We start from the raw sequence: 17,407 nt of genomic DNA, 5'->3' as shown, positions 1-17,407 counted from the left end.
CAACAACTGCGCCCCTAATTCTAGTTTTCCATCCAAGCAGCGGCTTTGGATGCTTTAAAGGTGTCATACGATGGGAGGTAGGAGTGTGAGGTGGTCTCTCAAGTGCATCATCCCCTCCATCGTGAGCTGCACTCCCTGTCGTGACAAATCATGAGAATGCCTTTTCAGATTCCGTGAAAAAATTCTGTTAAGAGAAACATGAAAATAAATAAGGGTTCCTAATACAGTGACAGCTTTTTTTTAACCTATGTAGGTAGTGATACGCCTTGATTACTTTGGCAAGACCAAATACACAGAATAATCCATGCCCTTTGTGAAGTCTTTGGTTCAAACATAATTCCCAGGTGTCCTGGTTTCAGCTGTAGCAGTTATTTTTCTGCTTCCTAGTAGCTGGTGCAGTGCTGTGTTTTGTCGTTAGTCTGAGAACAATGCTGACAGCACACCGATGTTTTAGTTGCTGCTCAGTAGCGCTTACCCTGATCAAGAATTTTTCAGTCTCATGCTCTGCCAGTGAGGAGGGCCATGGGAAGCCGGGAGGAAGCAGACACAGGACATCTGACCCAAACTAGCCAAAGGGGTATTCCATACCACAGCATGTCATGCCCAGGATATAAACTGGGGGGAGTCCAGAAGGCTAAGATCACTGCTCAGGTCAGGCTGGGTATCAGTTGGCAGGTGGTGAGCAATTGCATTGTGCATCACCTGTGTTTATTGTTTTCTTTTCCCCCTTTCAGTTTCATATTCTGTCCCTTTGTTATTTCCCTTATCATTATTATTAGTAGTAGTTTTATGTTATACTTTAGTTATTGGACTGTTCTTGTCTCAACCTGTGGGGTTTGCATTCTTTTGATTCTCCTCCCCATCCCACCCAGATGTACAGTATGTACTGGGAAGTGAGGAATGAATCAGCCCATCTCCCATATGGCAGCTAAGAAAGGCCTCGAGTGCCTTCAGCTGACTTGAAAGCTGCAGAGCAAGGGCTTTGTCTCCTTCCAGGTTTGCTGTAGGTCTGTTAAAATGCCTTGGAGCCACAAACTGACTATTTTTTGTTTTGTTTTCATGAGAATCTTCTGGCATTGTACCATGCCTTATGGCTTGCTGCTTGCAATGCATTCCGTAACTACTGTATGACACCTTGAAATACAATATAAAGGTTTCTACAATGCTGAGACTGTGTATTCCTGGGGCTCTAACTTGGATGTTGCTAGCATGGGAGACCTTGTACCACAGTGCATTGCATAACGTGGTGCTGAGTAGGCTAGCTGTGTCCAGTTTCCACTCTCTTAACTTTCTGCAGTATTGCATAATTAAGGAAGGAGGTTGACAGAGCCTCCTTTGGAGGCAGGCTGCTTAATTATCAAGTAAGTACATGAAGGAGCATATTGCCTTCCCAGAGGATTGCCTTCTGTCTGGAGGGGACTGTGGCTGCTTTTAAATTTACAGGACTGCTTCCCTAATTTAATACTGTGTAGTTACCTAAAATTTGAGTTAAAGTTGGTTCTCCATGGTCCAGAGAACTTCCAGCTGCTGTTCTTATCCCTCTGGGCCTGCAGATAAAGGGATGGAGCTCCCAGTCTTGGAAGTAACTCTACTTGAGGCCAGAATGCCTTTGCCTTCAAGCAGACACACAGAATCACAGAGCAATCCAGGCTGAAAGGGTCTTGGGAGGTCTCTAGTGTAACCCCTTGCCTAAGCAGGGACAAATTCAAAGATAGATCATATTGGTCAGGGCCTTCTCCTGCCAGGTTTTGAAAATCTCCAGGAATGGAGATGCTTGGGATACCCTTGAAAATCCCAGAAAGCATCATGCTGCTGCTCATCAATGCCTTGATTTTAAAAGGTATATGTCAGCCTGAAAGTTTTGACATATGAGAGTCATAGAAGGAAAATAAATACCTGAGCTAAACGTGAGTCCCTATAGTAGCATCAATATTTTTTTAAGAAGGGTTGTTAATCTTGGTATATAATTGTGAATAGGAAAAAAAAAGAAAAGCAGATCCTATCACCCATGTCTGCAAACCAGTATTATTAATCTTCTTTTTCTCTATATCAGCACAGCTTCCTCTTGATACCCATCCTGAGCTTGTGGGGTTGGGCAGGACTAGGAAACTCCAGTTCTGAGGGCCTTCACTTGTCCAACACTAGTGAATATTAAAATCTGATTTTTGGCGATTTCCAGCCAACATTAACAATCTTGCTTCCCTCTGTCACTTCACCTCTGACTCCTAGCACCATTTTCCGTATGTTCTCTTCCGTCCGCGTCCCTCACAAGCTCTGTTTTTCAGTGTGACAAGCTGCCTCTCAGGGCTTGCATTCTTGCCCTAGCCAGTGTCTGGAAAGAATTTTGGACAGATGAGAAAGCACCTTAGAGGGTGGAGCAGCGCACGCTTAATTTTAAACTATCATTAATTTAACTGCTAACTGGAAAATCAATTGTTTGGTGACCTTATTTAAGCACAAACAGACTGTGTGCTGCTAATCCTTCTCCAGCCCCTTCTTACCTCTCCCTTCCTTGAACAGGGCTCTCGCAGTGCCTTCCTTTTGCACCAAGAAGGTCTCCCTTGTGTTGACGGCAGTTGTTCAACTGCACGAAACGTGCAGAGTAAGGAAAAAGACTAATCTGCTTCTGTCGCCCCTTCGCTGCAGCTTCAGCGTTTGTCCATCCTGAAGTAAATTGTTTCTTATCACATCTCCAGGAGGCAGAGCAGTACCTGAGGTTTACTGGAATTAAACTGTGCAGTCCAAGAACTGCACTGGGCGAAAAAGCAGACCTGGATACTGAATAACCTAACTACAAGTCTCCTGTCTCTACCTCCAGACCATCCTTCCTGATCACCTATGGAGAAATAGCGACTGCTCTGTTCTTTCACATACCCAAAGACTTCTCAAATGCCATGTGTTTTGGTGTCTGTAGCTCATGGGATGGGTGTGCATCTGCTCATCCTATCATGTAACATTGGGTGCTCCTTGGAGTACAGCAGTCTGTGGAAGTTCTTGAATCACACTGTTGTTACTTTCTCACCTCGTGACCAGTTGCGCTAAAGAAAACTGGTTGGTGAGTCGTAAGCAAAGCTGTGCAAAGTGATGGAGAGACAGAATTCACACCTAGGGAGAAGAGGTGAATGAGGAAACCTTTTCCTTAGTGCATGGAGGAAATAGGGGAGCTATGCCCTACATATTATGAGGTTGAACTGCATAGCCCAAGAGTGCACAGTAAGCATGTGGAAAAGAAGGCAAATCTCTACTCTCTTCCATAAGAGCATCTTCTCTGATCATCTGCCTGGGAATCTGTTTGGGTTTGGCCTTAACATCTTTTAAAAATACAGTTCTATAGTTTTGGCCTATGTGATACTGAAGGTGCAGGGTTTTAATGTGGACTGTAGAATCTGTTAAGGAAGTTGGTGTGAGGTTTGTGGGTTATAGGAAGGAAGAGTTTAAAGCAGCCGTTGGATCAGTTCTGTAAATAGCTGGTTGGCTATAGAGCATGTTCTGTTTAGAAAGTGTGAAAACCGTCATAGAAACCTTTTCGTATTATTACCCAGCGGAGGAAGCAGAGCTCAGTGGAGTCAACCGTTTTTGAGATTTGTGAACCACTTGTTCCGACTTATGCACTCTCCCCTTGTAGAAGAACACTAAGAGTTTGGAAGTGGTTTACTCAGAAGTGAGTTTTAAATTGTGAGTTTTAATTTATCATAGCAAATAGAAAAGACTAATTTAAAGCAATAAAAGTTACATGTTCTATTAAAAAAAAAAGAATAGATACTTAGCATTTCTGAGTAACAGAGAGGCAGAAAAAACAATTGTTCATCCAACATCCACAGCGACTTCCTGTTGGCTATGTATATGAGAGTCAGCTGTTTGTATGAAGTTTGTATCACTTCCAACAGTGGCTGCCCTTTTCCCATGGCTTTTTCTCTCTATTATTGTCAGACTTTATACTTTAAAAGTTAATTCCTCGTCTGAAGTTCCTCTGCAGTTCAGAAGTTCCTCTGCAGTTTTCACTCTGTTCTGATGACACAAGTGATAAGGACTGACTGCTCACAAAATTCAGAGAAAAATGTAACCAGAGCGCCTAACCGAGGTGAATTTCCTTTTCCTGTAGTCAGAAATTGTCCTTGTGGAGACACACAATAGCCACAGTAACTGTTATCTGGCTAATGCTAGCAGGGTAGCAGCATGTTTTAATCACCTGAATTTTGCAGCTGGATGTGATCAGTTATGGACATGAAATGCTTTCTGTGTTGGACAGCTAATCAAACCAGCTTCAAAGTGAACTTGGTTAGCTTTGTGCCTTAGTTTCCGACTTAATGTGATGATCAAGATTCTATGCTACTTTCCATCTGAGACAGGCATATTTACCATGCAGAGGGCATGCCTGCTTCACACAGCTCTCAGTGCCCCCTGAGCCTGCAGAGCAGTGGAGTAGGAGGCCTGCTGTCTTGAACGTGTCTTAGTAGGCAGGTGGAATGGCTTATGCACCCGTTATCGCAGGCATGATTTACATTGAACAGGAATGTAGGGTTGCAGGATTCTGTTGAACTCCCAAGTGATGTTTGTCAATGCAGGGCATGCAGTCTTGTCCTCCATTTACATAATGTCCAAAGGAGATTGCAAATCCGCTTTCATCAAAATAAATGAAGTAAAAGAAACTTGAAGAGCCAAGTGCACTTGAAAAAAAGCCAAGTGTCAGTGTTGTAAAGAATAAATGCCAAGTACAACGTGTGGGCAGTAACAAACACTCCACCCTACTAGTTGGTATAAAGTTTCCTTTATACTGTGGTATATTGTGGTATTCCTTCCATTAATATTTTTGCCACAGGTTTGTACCAGTAATCTCAGTGTTGCATCTTGTGTCTGGGGTATACAGGTAACAATCATGCGAGGAAAATACAGGAGCAAAATTTTATGTAGAGAAGCGTTTCTGTTCTGTGACTATGCCCAGTGAGGAGCTTTCCTGGGCTGTTGCAGTAGATGTTACAGAAAGTGACCATAGTATTAACAGTTCTCTTGTGCATCATTGTTAAGTGGTCAGCAGTTGTTCTTCCTGAGGCATGGAGGATTCACAATCTCTTTAGTTTTCACGGTTCTTAGAAAGAGATACTCCTCAAATAACAGCTTGGAGAGGAGGTCAGACAGGTGAGAAAGCTTCTTCCCCAAGAGCTTGCTTGTAGAGGCAGAAAAAAATCTGTGTACTTGACAATGCCTTTTCCCGGAGAAGGTGAGTGATTTACCAAAAATATCTCTAACATCATAGCTGGTGAATTGCTTTGGTGAGGCACTAGGAAAAATGGCTTGTTTTGACTTGTTGTTTATCCCAGCTCCAAATCCAAATCCTTCCAATATAACTGACAGCCCATAATTCCCCACAAGAGATATGCAGACCCCTTGCTGAAATCCCACAAAGTCAAGGACCTCTGTCCGTGGAATTTTCATCCTAGAGGCTTTCCATAGTTACAGCTGTGAACTGAGGTCATCACTGGACTTTATGAATTATACGTTTTCTCTTCTAGCTTGCAAAGATGTGTCATTCTCTGACTCTCTGCATGTGCAGAGACTAAAACAAGGGAGGTGCGTTTTGGGGCCTGAAACTAGATGGGTGTTGGTGGGGCTTACTGGAATAACAACCAATGCAGGTACAAGGGGAAAATGTAGAAAAATTGGAAAACAAACTGTCTGATTGAGAAAAGTGGGTCTAAGGGTGGAGAGGATAGAAATTAAATTGGTACTTTGACAACAAATCCACTGGGATAGACTGGGCTTTGTTCAATTGAAAGATAAATAACTGGATGAGGTGAGGAACGCAGGCTGGGAATGGGGAGGCAGTAAAAAGGAGGCAGAGATGAGGAGTGAGGAGTAGAGAAGAGGGAGGTCTGAGACAGAGATTTCTGTGGTAGGATGGAGCAGAAGGCCCCAAGCTCTGAAGAGAGGCAAGTAGGAGGGCCTATAGCTGCTGAAGAATGCTCCCCTTGAAGGCTTAGGTGGAGCCTAAAATCCCAGATCTTACTGTCAGGAAAAGTGTCAGCCCTAGGTTACAGAGACCTATATTCATGGTATCTAAATGTAGCATCTATTTAGTTTATTTCACCTGTGAGGTGAAACACTAAGTTCCCATCACAGTCAGAGAAGATTTTAAGGAAGGATTCAGCTGCCTAACTATCTGGATCTGCATCCACTTCTGATGTCATAGAAAATTCCTGAAGGTGCCCTAAGGTACCCAAATGACTGCAGAGACCTACTTCCAGGCAACTGTGTTCCACCTGTGCTCAGCTTAGTCCCAGGAGTCCAGAGAGATATTCAAATGCAGACTGTGCACAAAATGAGACACAAGCTAACATAAATGCTTGCATATGGATAACTAAATCTGAGATTTAAATATCTGTATCTATATATAGATATAAATAACTAAACCTATAGATAACTAACTCTGTCTGCAGTCTGCACCTGAGTGCCAGACTGAATGTCTGTGAAACATGCAGGCATGGTGTTTCTCTCAGCCGTCACTAATGTTTGACCATAGAGTTCATGACAGTGTGCTCTTGCTGTAAGTTGCTGTCATAATTCAAGTAGCAAGTTTGCAAATCCCCGGTGCACAACATGAGGAAGGAATGAGAGGAGCGTGTTGGTGTTGAACACCTTTGTTCATCTGTCGGGTCTTTCAAATCCCAGAAAATCAGCCATAGACATAGGTCCGACCCTGGGTGCCCTGCTAGCCAAGCGTGCTGGGGAATGCCACACTTAAAATTTTCTCCTTTGCTGCACAACCTTGGTTCCTCCACAGAACAGGTGCATCCTGTGGGGAAGAACAGAATGCATCATGTGATTGAAAACAGCAGCAGGATGTAAGCACAAGGAGCTGAGTTCAGGCTGCACCAATTACTTGAATTCCAGCATTGCCTCACAAGACAATGACTCGGATTTTCTGCTGTAATACTTCTGTTTGCCTCTTCCAGTCCTATATGCCTTGTATGTTTGGAGTGTGTTCATCAAATCTGTTTAGAAAATTGGATGTGTGAAGCAAGCAATGCAGTACTGATGATGGAGTAACCTGTGGAGAATGGGAGGCTTACTGTCATCAGCACTTACATCAAACTCTTGTGTCAAAATCAGTCTCCAACTGACCCAGCAGTAAACAGGTATTTCATCTTTCTGGCTAGCTTTGACAAAGGCACTCAGATAATTCACTTTTTAGATATAGCAGTAAAGAAGGTGGGTCAGGAAAGCTGGGCTAGATCTTTCAATGTAGTAGGGTGGGCTAGTAACATGATAAAACTGTTTCCTGGGCTGAAGGCAGGTAAGTAAGTGCTAAAGGAAAGTTCTCTGCTTTCTGTGTTATTCTGGACTTTTGGGATCTCGCAAGAGCTTATATAGAAAAGAAATCACTTCTGTGGAGGAACATGACATGAAAATAATGATGACTAAACAGGGAAGTCTTGAGAGATAGAGGAGAACAAAATTTATCTGTCAATGAGGGAGTAAATCTCTTTTGGGGTCCATTTACCTTCAGATTTTGCTTAATCTTGGTGTTTCCCTGACTTAAAGAAATGCAAGAGCAAGGTTAGCAAGACTGGCCACTCTTTTGTTCACTCCTTTACCTCACCCCCTGTTTCTTAACAATGTGTAGAGATCATCTCTCTTCCTTTTTCTCCATCTGTTGAAATGCCTTACAAGAAGTTCCAAATAGGCTTTCTTATACAGAAGTGGGAAGATTCAGGGTCATCTATATTGAATATTTAGAGCACAGGTAAGCTTTATGAGTATTATTGTTCATGCCTACCTTAGGACACCTTAGACTTAGAGGCTTTCCTCGTCTCTGGTGAAGTGACCATGCTTATTCTCCCAAGGTTTTCTGTTGTAGTTACAGGACAGGAAACAAGCAGTTTCTCCTCTTGGGATCCATAGCTTTGTCACACTCAAAAAAGAATGAGTCACTTACCAAAGAAATAGCTGTGTTATTGTTTGAGTACATTCTGAAGTTCATGTTTATCTGTGTTTGTCTGTGAAGTTCATGTTTATCTGTGGCTTCTGCATGTGGATTCTCTTCACACTTGTTCTCCCATGAGGGCAAGATGCTTGTGTTCTTTACAAAAGAAAGCTACCATTCCCACTCAACACAGGACAGGAGACAACAGGCACAAATTAAAACACATGGAGTTCCATCTGAACACAAGGAGACACTTTTTTACTGTGCAGGTGGTCAAATATGGGAACTGTTTGCCCAGAGATGTTGCAGAGTCTCCATCTGTGGAAATACTCAAAAGCCATCTAGATATGGTCCAGGGCAACCTGCTTGAGCAGGGGGGTAGAACGGGAGGATCTCAAGCATTGCCTATTCTGTGATTCTGTGACTCAGGAGTTGCAGATTCTAGAAAATGAAAAATGCCTTTTGCAGCTGGCAGCAGTGCTCATTCAGCATGCTTGGAAGCAGAGTGCCACTGTTTAAGGACCTGAGTGAGGTGGCATTTTCTTTAGTTGCAGCCTATCAGTATGGTCCTTCTCACATAATTTCTCCTGTCAGGCCAGGTGCTGATCAGTTACTCCTCTTCCTGCTGGTTAGGTATGCCATGTCATTCAAGCAGACCTGCAGTACCTGCAGAATACTATAAAAGCAGGTACAGTACATGTAAGGCCTGGATGTGTTAAAGACAGACAATGGACCTTTTAGCATTCATGCATAAAAATGTTTTATTGTAGTGACATTACACAGGAGAAAAACAAAAGTCTCCCTACTGCTGATTCAAGGCTATGCTGAGCCATAAAAGGACAGCTAAGTGCTAGCCAAAACAAGCTCCTACATGTAAAAACACATTGCACTTCCAGTCAATTTTACAAGGTTATAAGGACACTACCATTTTTTTTATTTATTTTTTTTTTAATGAGCTGTAGCTTTAACTATTTAAAGCTGGAATCCAGAATGTTTGTTTCCAGGAGTTTTTGTTGTTCAGGGATTTTTCCCCATATAAAACCAACCCTGAAGGTACTCCTTCTTTCTTCCTGCTTAGCCTGTCCAGTTTATGTAGACTAAACGCATCTCAGGCCACATGAGGTTTACTTGATACATCCTCACAATGACCCTCTAAACCCAGGCTTGGTATACAATGCTAATGCTGCTTCGTGGTCAGATCATTCTCATCACCAGCAAGCAGGAATTGGGAATTGCAGCACATACAGGGATTTATGGAAGAGTGCTGAAGTGGCCTTAATGGTAGAACAGCTCTTCCCCAGTTCTTAATGCAGAAGCCCACTTCTTGATGCAGATAATCAGCAAAGGATTGCATCAGCCTGACACACACATGACAAATGGCATGGAGTCTGTGACCATACAAAAAACAAAAGGATGGTGGGGCAGGTTTTGGACCTGCCAACCTTTTAATTGTCCTTTCAGGGATACAAATACAACACTCCATCAACAAATAACTAGTTTTTCCACACAACAGGTTACGTACAACATATTCATTTACATTTTTACATAATACACAGGTCTTCACCACCACCACCTCTTGTGGTGAAAGAATGTGACATGTCAAGCTGACAGACACTTCAAGAGAGCCTCAAGGAAAAAAAAGTTCATGCAGAGCTAGCTTATTATTGATCTCTTGAAAGTAAACCTTACAAAGAATGAGCAAGATGTCAATTTTAACAGTATTTACATTGTACAGTACAAAGAGGAGGGATAGGCTTTTTAAACATAGGATTCCTTGGCATACTGGATCTGTTCTACCTCAAAAACTGGCTGGCTGCACCTCCGAGCCACAAACTCCAGTTTGTTCTTTTGATAGGATTCAGACATGGCTCTCAATCGGTAGACTCCCGGGGTCACAGGTAAACTCACACGGGAGTTTATTCCGACAGTGACACTGAGGGTTTCAGTTTCCACATCAGAATTCTTCACTGCAGAAACTCTTCCACTAGGTAGATCCCTTAAAGCCATACATGCTGCGTCTTGTGCACAGCTGCTGCTTGGATGAGGCAACAAAGTGTCCTGGTTTGACATTTTTAATCTCATAGTTTGAACTGTAAGACTGTGAGAGGCAACCTTAGTGGCCAGGCAGTTTTTAATAGCCTCTTCATAAGAGGGTGGTCTTCCAGGATTCCTCTGGTCTACCTCTCTGAACACTTCATCAACTGACTTGAAACGGGGCCTTGGATGATGCTCCACAGGCAATGGTTTGTTATCATCAGGGATGTTCTCCCGGACAACCCTGCAGGAGAACTGTTCTTCTTTCTTTGTGAAACTGTCTCTCTGAAAAAACATGTTTTTTCCAGGCCCCCAGCTCTGGGTTTTGATTAGTGTTTTCCTGCGGTTTGCAAAAGAGAATGACATGGAATGCTTTTTGATCTCTCTGCTGGGCACACTGCAGTTTTCAGTGGCCTTTGTGGAAAAGGACTGGGGCCTATTTAAAAAGGTTTTTTTGGGACTAGAGGGTGAAACTACTGGGGAGCTGGTGAAGACTGAGCCATCAGAGCTCTCCAGGGAGCAACTGGAGGATGTTTTAGGTAGAGAGTCAGTTGATAATTGTGAAGGTAAGATTGCAAGCCGTTTCTCCAGTGCCTCCAAACCTAGCTGTTTCTGCCGAACTGGAAAATTGTCCTCACTTTTGTTTAGTTTCTGATTCCTTATCCTGCCTTCAAGGCGGTTCTGGAAGGACAGGTCTGGCTCTGAGTACCTCCTGTCCATCATGCTGATGTCATCTCTGAAATTAGTCAGTGAAGAGCCAGAGGCTGGGCATCTTCTGCTCACACTAGTGCTCCTCCCTTTGGGATGCTCCACCTGAGAGGTACTAGGGCTGCATTCAGCTTCTGGATCTGGGCTGTCGTAGGCAGAGTCATTCTGATGAGCAGCACACAGGTATTCTGTAGGGAAAGAGCACCTGTTACTTTCCACTGATCATCTGAGGATGAAAGGGAATTATATGGAAAGAGTTCCTGTAGAAGAGTACTGGAACAATGTCTTGAGCCCTCTACAGTTGTGTTTCCACAGATGTATTCCCATATCAAATTAAAGAACTTAGCCCAGCAGCCCCAGTTTGTGACATCCCCCATCCATTCTCATACCCGTGGAGCTGTCTGTGTGCTCCAGTGACTCAACTGAGGAACATACTGGCAAGGTAATGTCCTTCCCAAATATTTCTGAGCAGTTGTTTATGAGGAACTCCACCAACACTGTCACCTGCACAAAAAATAACCAACAGTTTATTTCAGTCAGAAGAGCTGAAAACATATTGAACAGTCTTTCCTGGCCCTGCCTGCTGTCTTTGTATGAAGGACAGCACACAGCACAGTGGCTTCTGCCAAAATTCTAGCTTAAAGTCAGAGAGTGAGTCCTTGTCAGGAAGACAAGGTCTGATGTTGCAGACAAACTGATCTGCCCCAATACAGACAAAACACCATCAGCCACAGATTTGGCCTCTCTATCCAGAGGGCCCATGGGTATCAATGCCCACTGATGCCCCTTTGCCCTCTGCATGCAAAGAATGCAGGAGCTGTACTAGGATGTAGGGAGCTGTGGGGCAACTGCTTCTTTTGCTCAGGGAGATGAAACAAGGGGCTACCTTGCCCATCACATTGCAGGCACCTGAGGTGAGGGGCACTCCCAATATGCAGGGGTGCTCTTTTGTTCAGCTTTTGCAGTGGCAGTGGGATCCCTCTGGATGCTCTGAGCTGCCTGGAAGGGGGTGGCTGGGTGGTGAGTCAACACACCTTGTCATTCATCTCCTTCTGCACTTCCAGAGGGATCGTATTGTCTGTCTCTGGGCTCAGCATATTTGGGCCCACGCAAATGGCCAGATTGCTGGAGTCCATCCTGTTGGTCTCAGCGTTTTGGCTGATGCGGTGGAGCAGAGAGAGCAAGTGCTTGAGCACGGCCAGGTTTGGCCTCGGAAGCTTTTCAGCCACCCTGCATGGACAGAAATAAAACGTGACGTTAATTCATGGTGCAGCGGCCACTGCTTCTTCATTTGAGCAAGTTTCAATGAAACTCACACAGATGACACTTCCTCCAGAAAGAGGCATGTGTGTGCTTTTTGTCACTGCTTAGCAGAAGTATCATCCAGAAATCCCCAGCAGCAGTTGAGTGTGTGGTTAATTTTAAGACCTTGAATTACAAGGTCTTGATGGAAAGGCAAGCTCTACAGCAGTCCATGTCCTTGAGTAGATGGGACGACATCAGGAGATGTCACTGCAGGCTTCCCAAAGGCATGTGATTGTGCTGTGCAGCATTCAAAGCACTCCCAGCCGGCCTCCACATCTGCTCCTTCTAAAGAGCAAAACGTGGTGGTGGTCTCCATGTGCCTGACCTCAGCCCCAGCAGATGTGCAGCCTCCCTGTCAGAGCCTGTCCCACAGCACCGTGTCTGTGTTAGTGGCACACTGCAGCCTCTCCCCTCTTCCTACAGTAGTATTTTCACAGGGCAATCTCAAATAACTCCAGGAAGTGCTGTTGCTATAACCCTCTAAACCAAACCCTGTGAAGCAATAGCAAGCTGATATAAATAACATGCTTTTAAATGAGACTCTCATTTTTGAGAGATATCATTGGCCCCTATCAGCCCCTCCATCACACTGGGGCTGGTTGCAAAACTTTCTGGTTGCCGAACTTACTCTTTCAATTCTTCAATTTTTTCCTGCTTGCTTGGCTTCTCCAGAGCTTGCATCCACTTCTCGTAGAGGTTGGCTGACAGCAGTTTAGAGGGAATATTTCGGAGGAAGTCCTGCAAGGTCAAGAGATTTAGCTGAGGCTGCGGACACTACCCCTGATCACAGAGGGATCATCACTGCGATGTGAGCTCACTAGGAGGCAGGCTGGCTTCAGCTACCAGATCATCATCACTGGCAGAGCAGTGCACTACACAAATACATGCCAGGTGCACTTGCACTTAGGGTAACAATAGGACTCAGGTCTTAGCTTCTTTCTGTTCACCCATACATAATCTCAGTATTCCTCTCTTGGGAGGATGCTGAGGAGGACAAAGCGAGTTTCCTGTGGTCACAGGAATCCACAGCACAACAAATGGGACTGAAAATCAGGTGGAAAAAGCAAATGCCAAACTTTTCCAACCCTGAAACATTTAGTCTGTCTTTGCTCTGGCTTTAGCTTGGAGACCCACATAGGTCAGCTCTGACACTGAAGTGGGCCTGTGAAGATAAGCAATGTCTTCCCAGTGTCAGAGGAGCTCACCTTCAAGACCACTGCCAGCAGGTGCACAGATTTGCTTTTCAAATCAACATTCACGCCTTTGTTTAGGTCCTCCTTTAACTCCTTTCGTGCTTTCTCATTGGCAGCTTTTCTGAATATCCCTTCAGTGGAAGGTCCTTTCCTATACAACATAGCAAAGAGATCCTGCAGGGGAAAAGACAGGAATGGAAGAACACTTACTGAAAAAAAGGTCCTTTAGTATCTGAATATTTCTTTAGAAACAGAAATACACTGTGCTCTGATTTGGTCATTATCTAGTTCTTTCTCCAAGTAGATTACATGAGTAATAACCTGATTTTCTCTCAACCCACCCTGTTTTTTGACTGATGAATTCTGCTAATTTCATTGGAGGCATTCCTGCTTCTTTCCAGAAGCAAATAAGGGATGTCTTAAGTCTTAGTTCAAATCCTTTCCCTCCGAAGCCAAGAAAATATTGCTTAGAAGAGACATAAGCCTATCTATTGGAAAAGCCAAATCAGTGGGAGTAAAATCACAAGACTGTTTTTATCCAGAAGATATGTTTAGGTATTCACAGCTGAACACCTTTTTAAGGGAAATACTGAAATCCTTGGAAGTTTGTCCTGGTGAAATGACTTCTGTAGGATCTCAGATGTTTATACTAAGAAACAGAACTCGTATTCCTGGTCCTGGGTTGTCTCCACTCAAAGTTACTTCCTGTGGAAGTTGAGTGAGCTGGACAAAACCTACAGACCTGACCCTTTCTACATCTGGGATGGGCCCTGAATTTATCAGAAGTGTGCATGGAGGGGAAACACCAAAATCACTCATCTCCTTGGTGCTGCTGTGCGAGTACCAGGGACCTGCCTCACCCTGTTAGCCAGAGTATGATGACTGTATCGCCAGTCTTGCTTACCTGGATGGGCTGGGGCAGTGTGTCGTCTTCCCCACAGATAGCTGCCAGAGGCTGGCCAAACAGAGCCATTTTGGCATCCAAGTCTAACTGCCCTAGGGAATTCCCATTGGCAGAGCTTCGTCTCAGAGTAAATGACTGTGGTATCACCTTCTTTCTTTTCTTTGTTCCATCTGCTGCAAGCAAAAGCAAAGCAAAAAAATCAATTAAAAACCCTGAAAACAAAGCAGAGAGCGCTATGTGGTTGTGTATGTTATTTCATGTGTATGTTATTTCATCTGTGTGCAGTGCAGAGATGTATGTTAAAACAACTCAAACTAAACTGGGAGAAACTGAAAGACAACTAAGTGGTTACTAAGGAAATGACAGCCTAAACTGTGAAACTGTGACTGTCCCTCTAAGGACACCACCTTTCCTGTTTGGGGTGTTTTCTTTTACCTTGTAGTCACCATTTCTTCTTAGAGAGTGGGAACATACAAGGCACAGAAATACAGCATTTACAGAGATTTCTGATATTGCAGTGGTTTCTGTGATAAATATCTAAGGCAGATATGTCACTTGGGCAGCTCACAAGGACATCTCACTACACAGTCTGATTGTGCCTCAGCCTTAGGTCAGGAGTGGAACTAGGGGCTCCTGCTTTTCAGCCTCTTTCACAGGCTCAAATAAAAACACATGGCTCCAGCTTTGCCAGCTCTGGAGCCAGCTTTAATGATAATGGTCCTGCTAGAGCTAGTGCTTGCTCCCTGTCAACCAGACAATGGAAGAAATCTTTTAGCATCAGTTTTGCATCTGCATCTTAAAGAGGAGGGCATACTAGGAATCTGGAGATGACAGTTGTATTGGGATGGGATGTGCCTTTTTTCTCCTTTCAGAAACAGTGAGAAAAGGAGGATTCTGTTGCTAGAAAGCTTTCTAAAGCTTTCTAGGAAGCTTAAAGGAAATTTCTGCAAATTTCCTATAAAGGACTTGCCTTTCTAATCCAAAGTGAAATTGTCTTTTATGCAGATAAGTTCTCAGGACCAGTATTTGTGGCGTAGCAAAGTCCTTGGTAGGGAGGGGTTAAAACCTATGAGAAAGTCATCTAATATTATAGTGTCATGTAAAATGTTTGCTTTTGATACTCCTGAAAAACGACCTGATACGATGGTCTACTCCAAATCTGACCCTGCCCTGCCAATGTTCTCCTCTGGGTTGTTTATGGGTGGGCAAGAAAAAACAAGTGCTGTTGCTGCTGCCAAGAGGATTTGTTTGGGCTGGTGTGCAACCACTGCTAGCAGTACTCGGTACTTCCTTGAGAGCCACACCCCAGTGGCGATGCTCAAGTGAGAAAGGAGCACATTTACTTCCCACCGATGCCAGAGAACATAAAGAAACAGGGTTCTGAGGACCAGGGAATAGGGATACAAGACCTCTGGCACTCAGCACTGTCACCTCTGCCACTGAACATAAGGGAAGGAAGCCATCTGCAAGCTAGTTGGCATTCCAGGGCTAAAGGTGCTGGATGGCACTGAGGGCTGTGGATTGCTCTCAGGGAGGTGAAGTGGGCAGGTTTGGGTTGTTTTGAAGAAGCTTGTAGGTAGAAGCTTCTCAGTTTGTCTTTAAAACTCACCAGCTAAGTGGCAAAGTCCATCTTCAGTATCTGCTGGAACCAGCGGGGGGCATTTCTTGGTATCGGCCTGCAAGAATCAAGTTGGGGTTACAAAGCTGCCACCAGCAGCAAAGGCCACCAGTGAGCTGCTGCAGCTCCTCAGAAACCTGTGGGAGGCTCCAGGAATAACCAGATCATGCCCAACACCCTGAGGTAAAGGGCATGAACACCCCGAGGCTGAAGAGGTACCTCGGTTCAGGAGTGACTGCCTCACTGCCCAAGAGAGCGGTTTGTGGTAAACCCTTCAGCCAGCCACCCTAGACCTGCCTGGCAGGTCACAACCTCAAGCTCTTTCAGGTGTTCTTTAGATCCAGAGAAGCCACAGCAGGGCACAGCCTGCTCTTCTGTGTACTCCCCTGGCACTGGAGAATACCTCCCAGACTCCTCCAGGGAGCCCTGACGGCTTTGGAGCCTGCCAGATTCCTCAGCAAAGCTCCTTGGGACCCCAAGGAATGAGCTGGCTGCTCACAGCCATTCCCAGCTCCTTCTGTAGTGTTGCATGGTTTGCCTTTGTAGGGCTCTGCCCACTCTTGGATAATGGTAGGCAGGCAGCAGCTCCTACAGGGGACACCCTCACTTTGCTAAGATATTCCACATATGTACCCAAGAAAGATCAGGGAGGGGGAAACGTAGCGGCTGCTTACCTCTGACTGGCACTCAATCAGATTCTCCATGTTCCCAGTACTTAGTGTCTTTGACTAGGCAAGAAAACAAAGACACCAGGTGAGTAATTGAATGCTACAGTTTAGAAATCAGAGCTTTTCAAAATCACTGTGTTGACAGAGCTGAACAATAAAGACACTCACAGTATTACAGCTGCTTAACACTTTCATTAGGAGTTTGAACGGGGGAGCTCTGGACACTCTGCTTTCCTTCGGTGCTTTTGTTTGCCTGTTTGTTGAACAGGGAACAGACAGAGAGAGAGCTTTGTAAAACTGCACCCTTCTTGTCTTTCTTCCCTGCAGTCTAGTATTTAAGTATGATCCTGAACCAGCAAGATAGCCCACACAAGTCAGTCATAAAGCCCTTCTGTGGAGTGCACTCAGCCCAGCTGCCCTATCTGGCTCTTGGTTAAAACAGAAAAGAAGCAGCTTTCCTTTTCTGATCCATACAAAAAATGAGCAAGTGCTGACAGCTACACGTGGTTGTTAATCTGCAAACACAAGGCTCAGCGAGTCAGTCAGCACTGCCCACGAGCCGCGCTCAGCAGTGGGAGCACCTCTCCCCTCTGTATTTTTGTACATCTCTGTACAGCTGTGTCTGGAGCACCCCACCGACCTCAGCCGCAACACCGCAGATTTTATCCCAGGCAGTACTTACCCAAGGAGCGAGTCCAGCCAGAGCTCCTTCACCTCCCGTGAGCTGCAGAGGAAAGGAGAAACAGCATCACTCCCCACTGCTACTAATCCTTTGCACGGAGGCAGGCAACTAAACAGTTCTACCCCACGTGTGCTGCCTTATATATGCAGAAGGGGCAGGTGGAAATTCAGAGACAGGAAGAAGCATCACGGGGCAGGACTGAGGAGCTATGAAATTTCTGGCTTCCTCTTTCCTTTTAGGGGAGTTGGGGTTTTTTTCTTTCCTAAAAGAATAAAAATAATTAAAAAAAGCACCCTTCTAGCTGTTATGGATGGAAAAGATGAGACACTTGCCAGGTAAAGGTTCCATCTAGCATCATCAGCATGAGGTGGGAT

General features: G+C 44.6%; 1 protein-coding gene across 4 annotated transcripts; it reads right to left on the bottom strand.

The window, feature by feature from the left end:
- Positions 1 to 8,664: 8,664 nt before the first annotated feature.
- TAGAP (T cell activation RhoGTPase activating protein) lies at positions 8,665 to 17,170 on the bottom strand. 4 transcript variants are annotated; one of them, XM_065680678.1, is made up of 10 exons: positions 17,034 to 17,170; positions 16,520 to 16,604; positions 16,358 to 16,411; positions 15,675 to 15,741; positions 14,066 to 14,238; positions 13,174 to 13,335; positions 12,597 to 12,706; positions 11,698 to 11,893; positions 11,053 to 11,167; positions 8,665 to 10,851 (listed from the first exon to the last, which is right to left on the bottom strand). In XM_065680678.1, the coding sequence occupies exons 2-10, from the start codon at positions 16,544 to 16,546 to the stop codon at positions 9,680 to 9,682; spliced, it is 2,076 nt and encodes a 691-aa protein (XP_065536750.1). In that variant the 5' UTR covers positions 16,547 to 16,604; positions 17,034 to 17,170; the 3' UTR covers positions 8,665 to 9,679. The 4 variants fall into 4 exon arrangements, with proteins under 4 accessions (XP_065536750.1, XP_065536751.1, XP_065536748.1 ...); XM_065680679.1 differs by having other exon boundaries at positions 14,066 to 14,235; XM_065680676.1 differs by lacking the exon at positions 16,520 to 16,604 and having other exon boundaries at positions 17,034 to 17,092.
- Positions 17,171 to 17,407: the final 237 nt, after the last annotated feature.

Source organism: Lathamus discolor, chromosome 5, assembly GCF_037157495.1.
Source record: "Lathamus discolor isolate bLatDis1 chromosome 5, bLatDis1.hap1, whole genome shotgun sequence".
NCBI lineage: Eukaryota > Metazoa > Chordata > Aves > Psittaciformes > Psittacidae > Lathamus > Lathamus discolor.
This window is presented reverse-complemented; position numbering and strand designations above follow the sequence as displayed.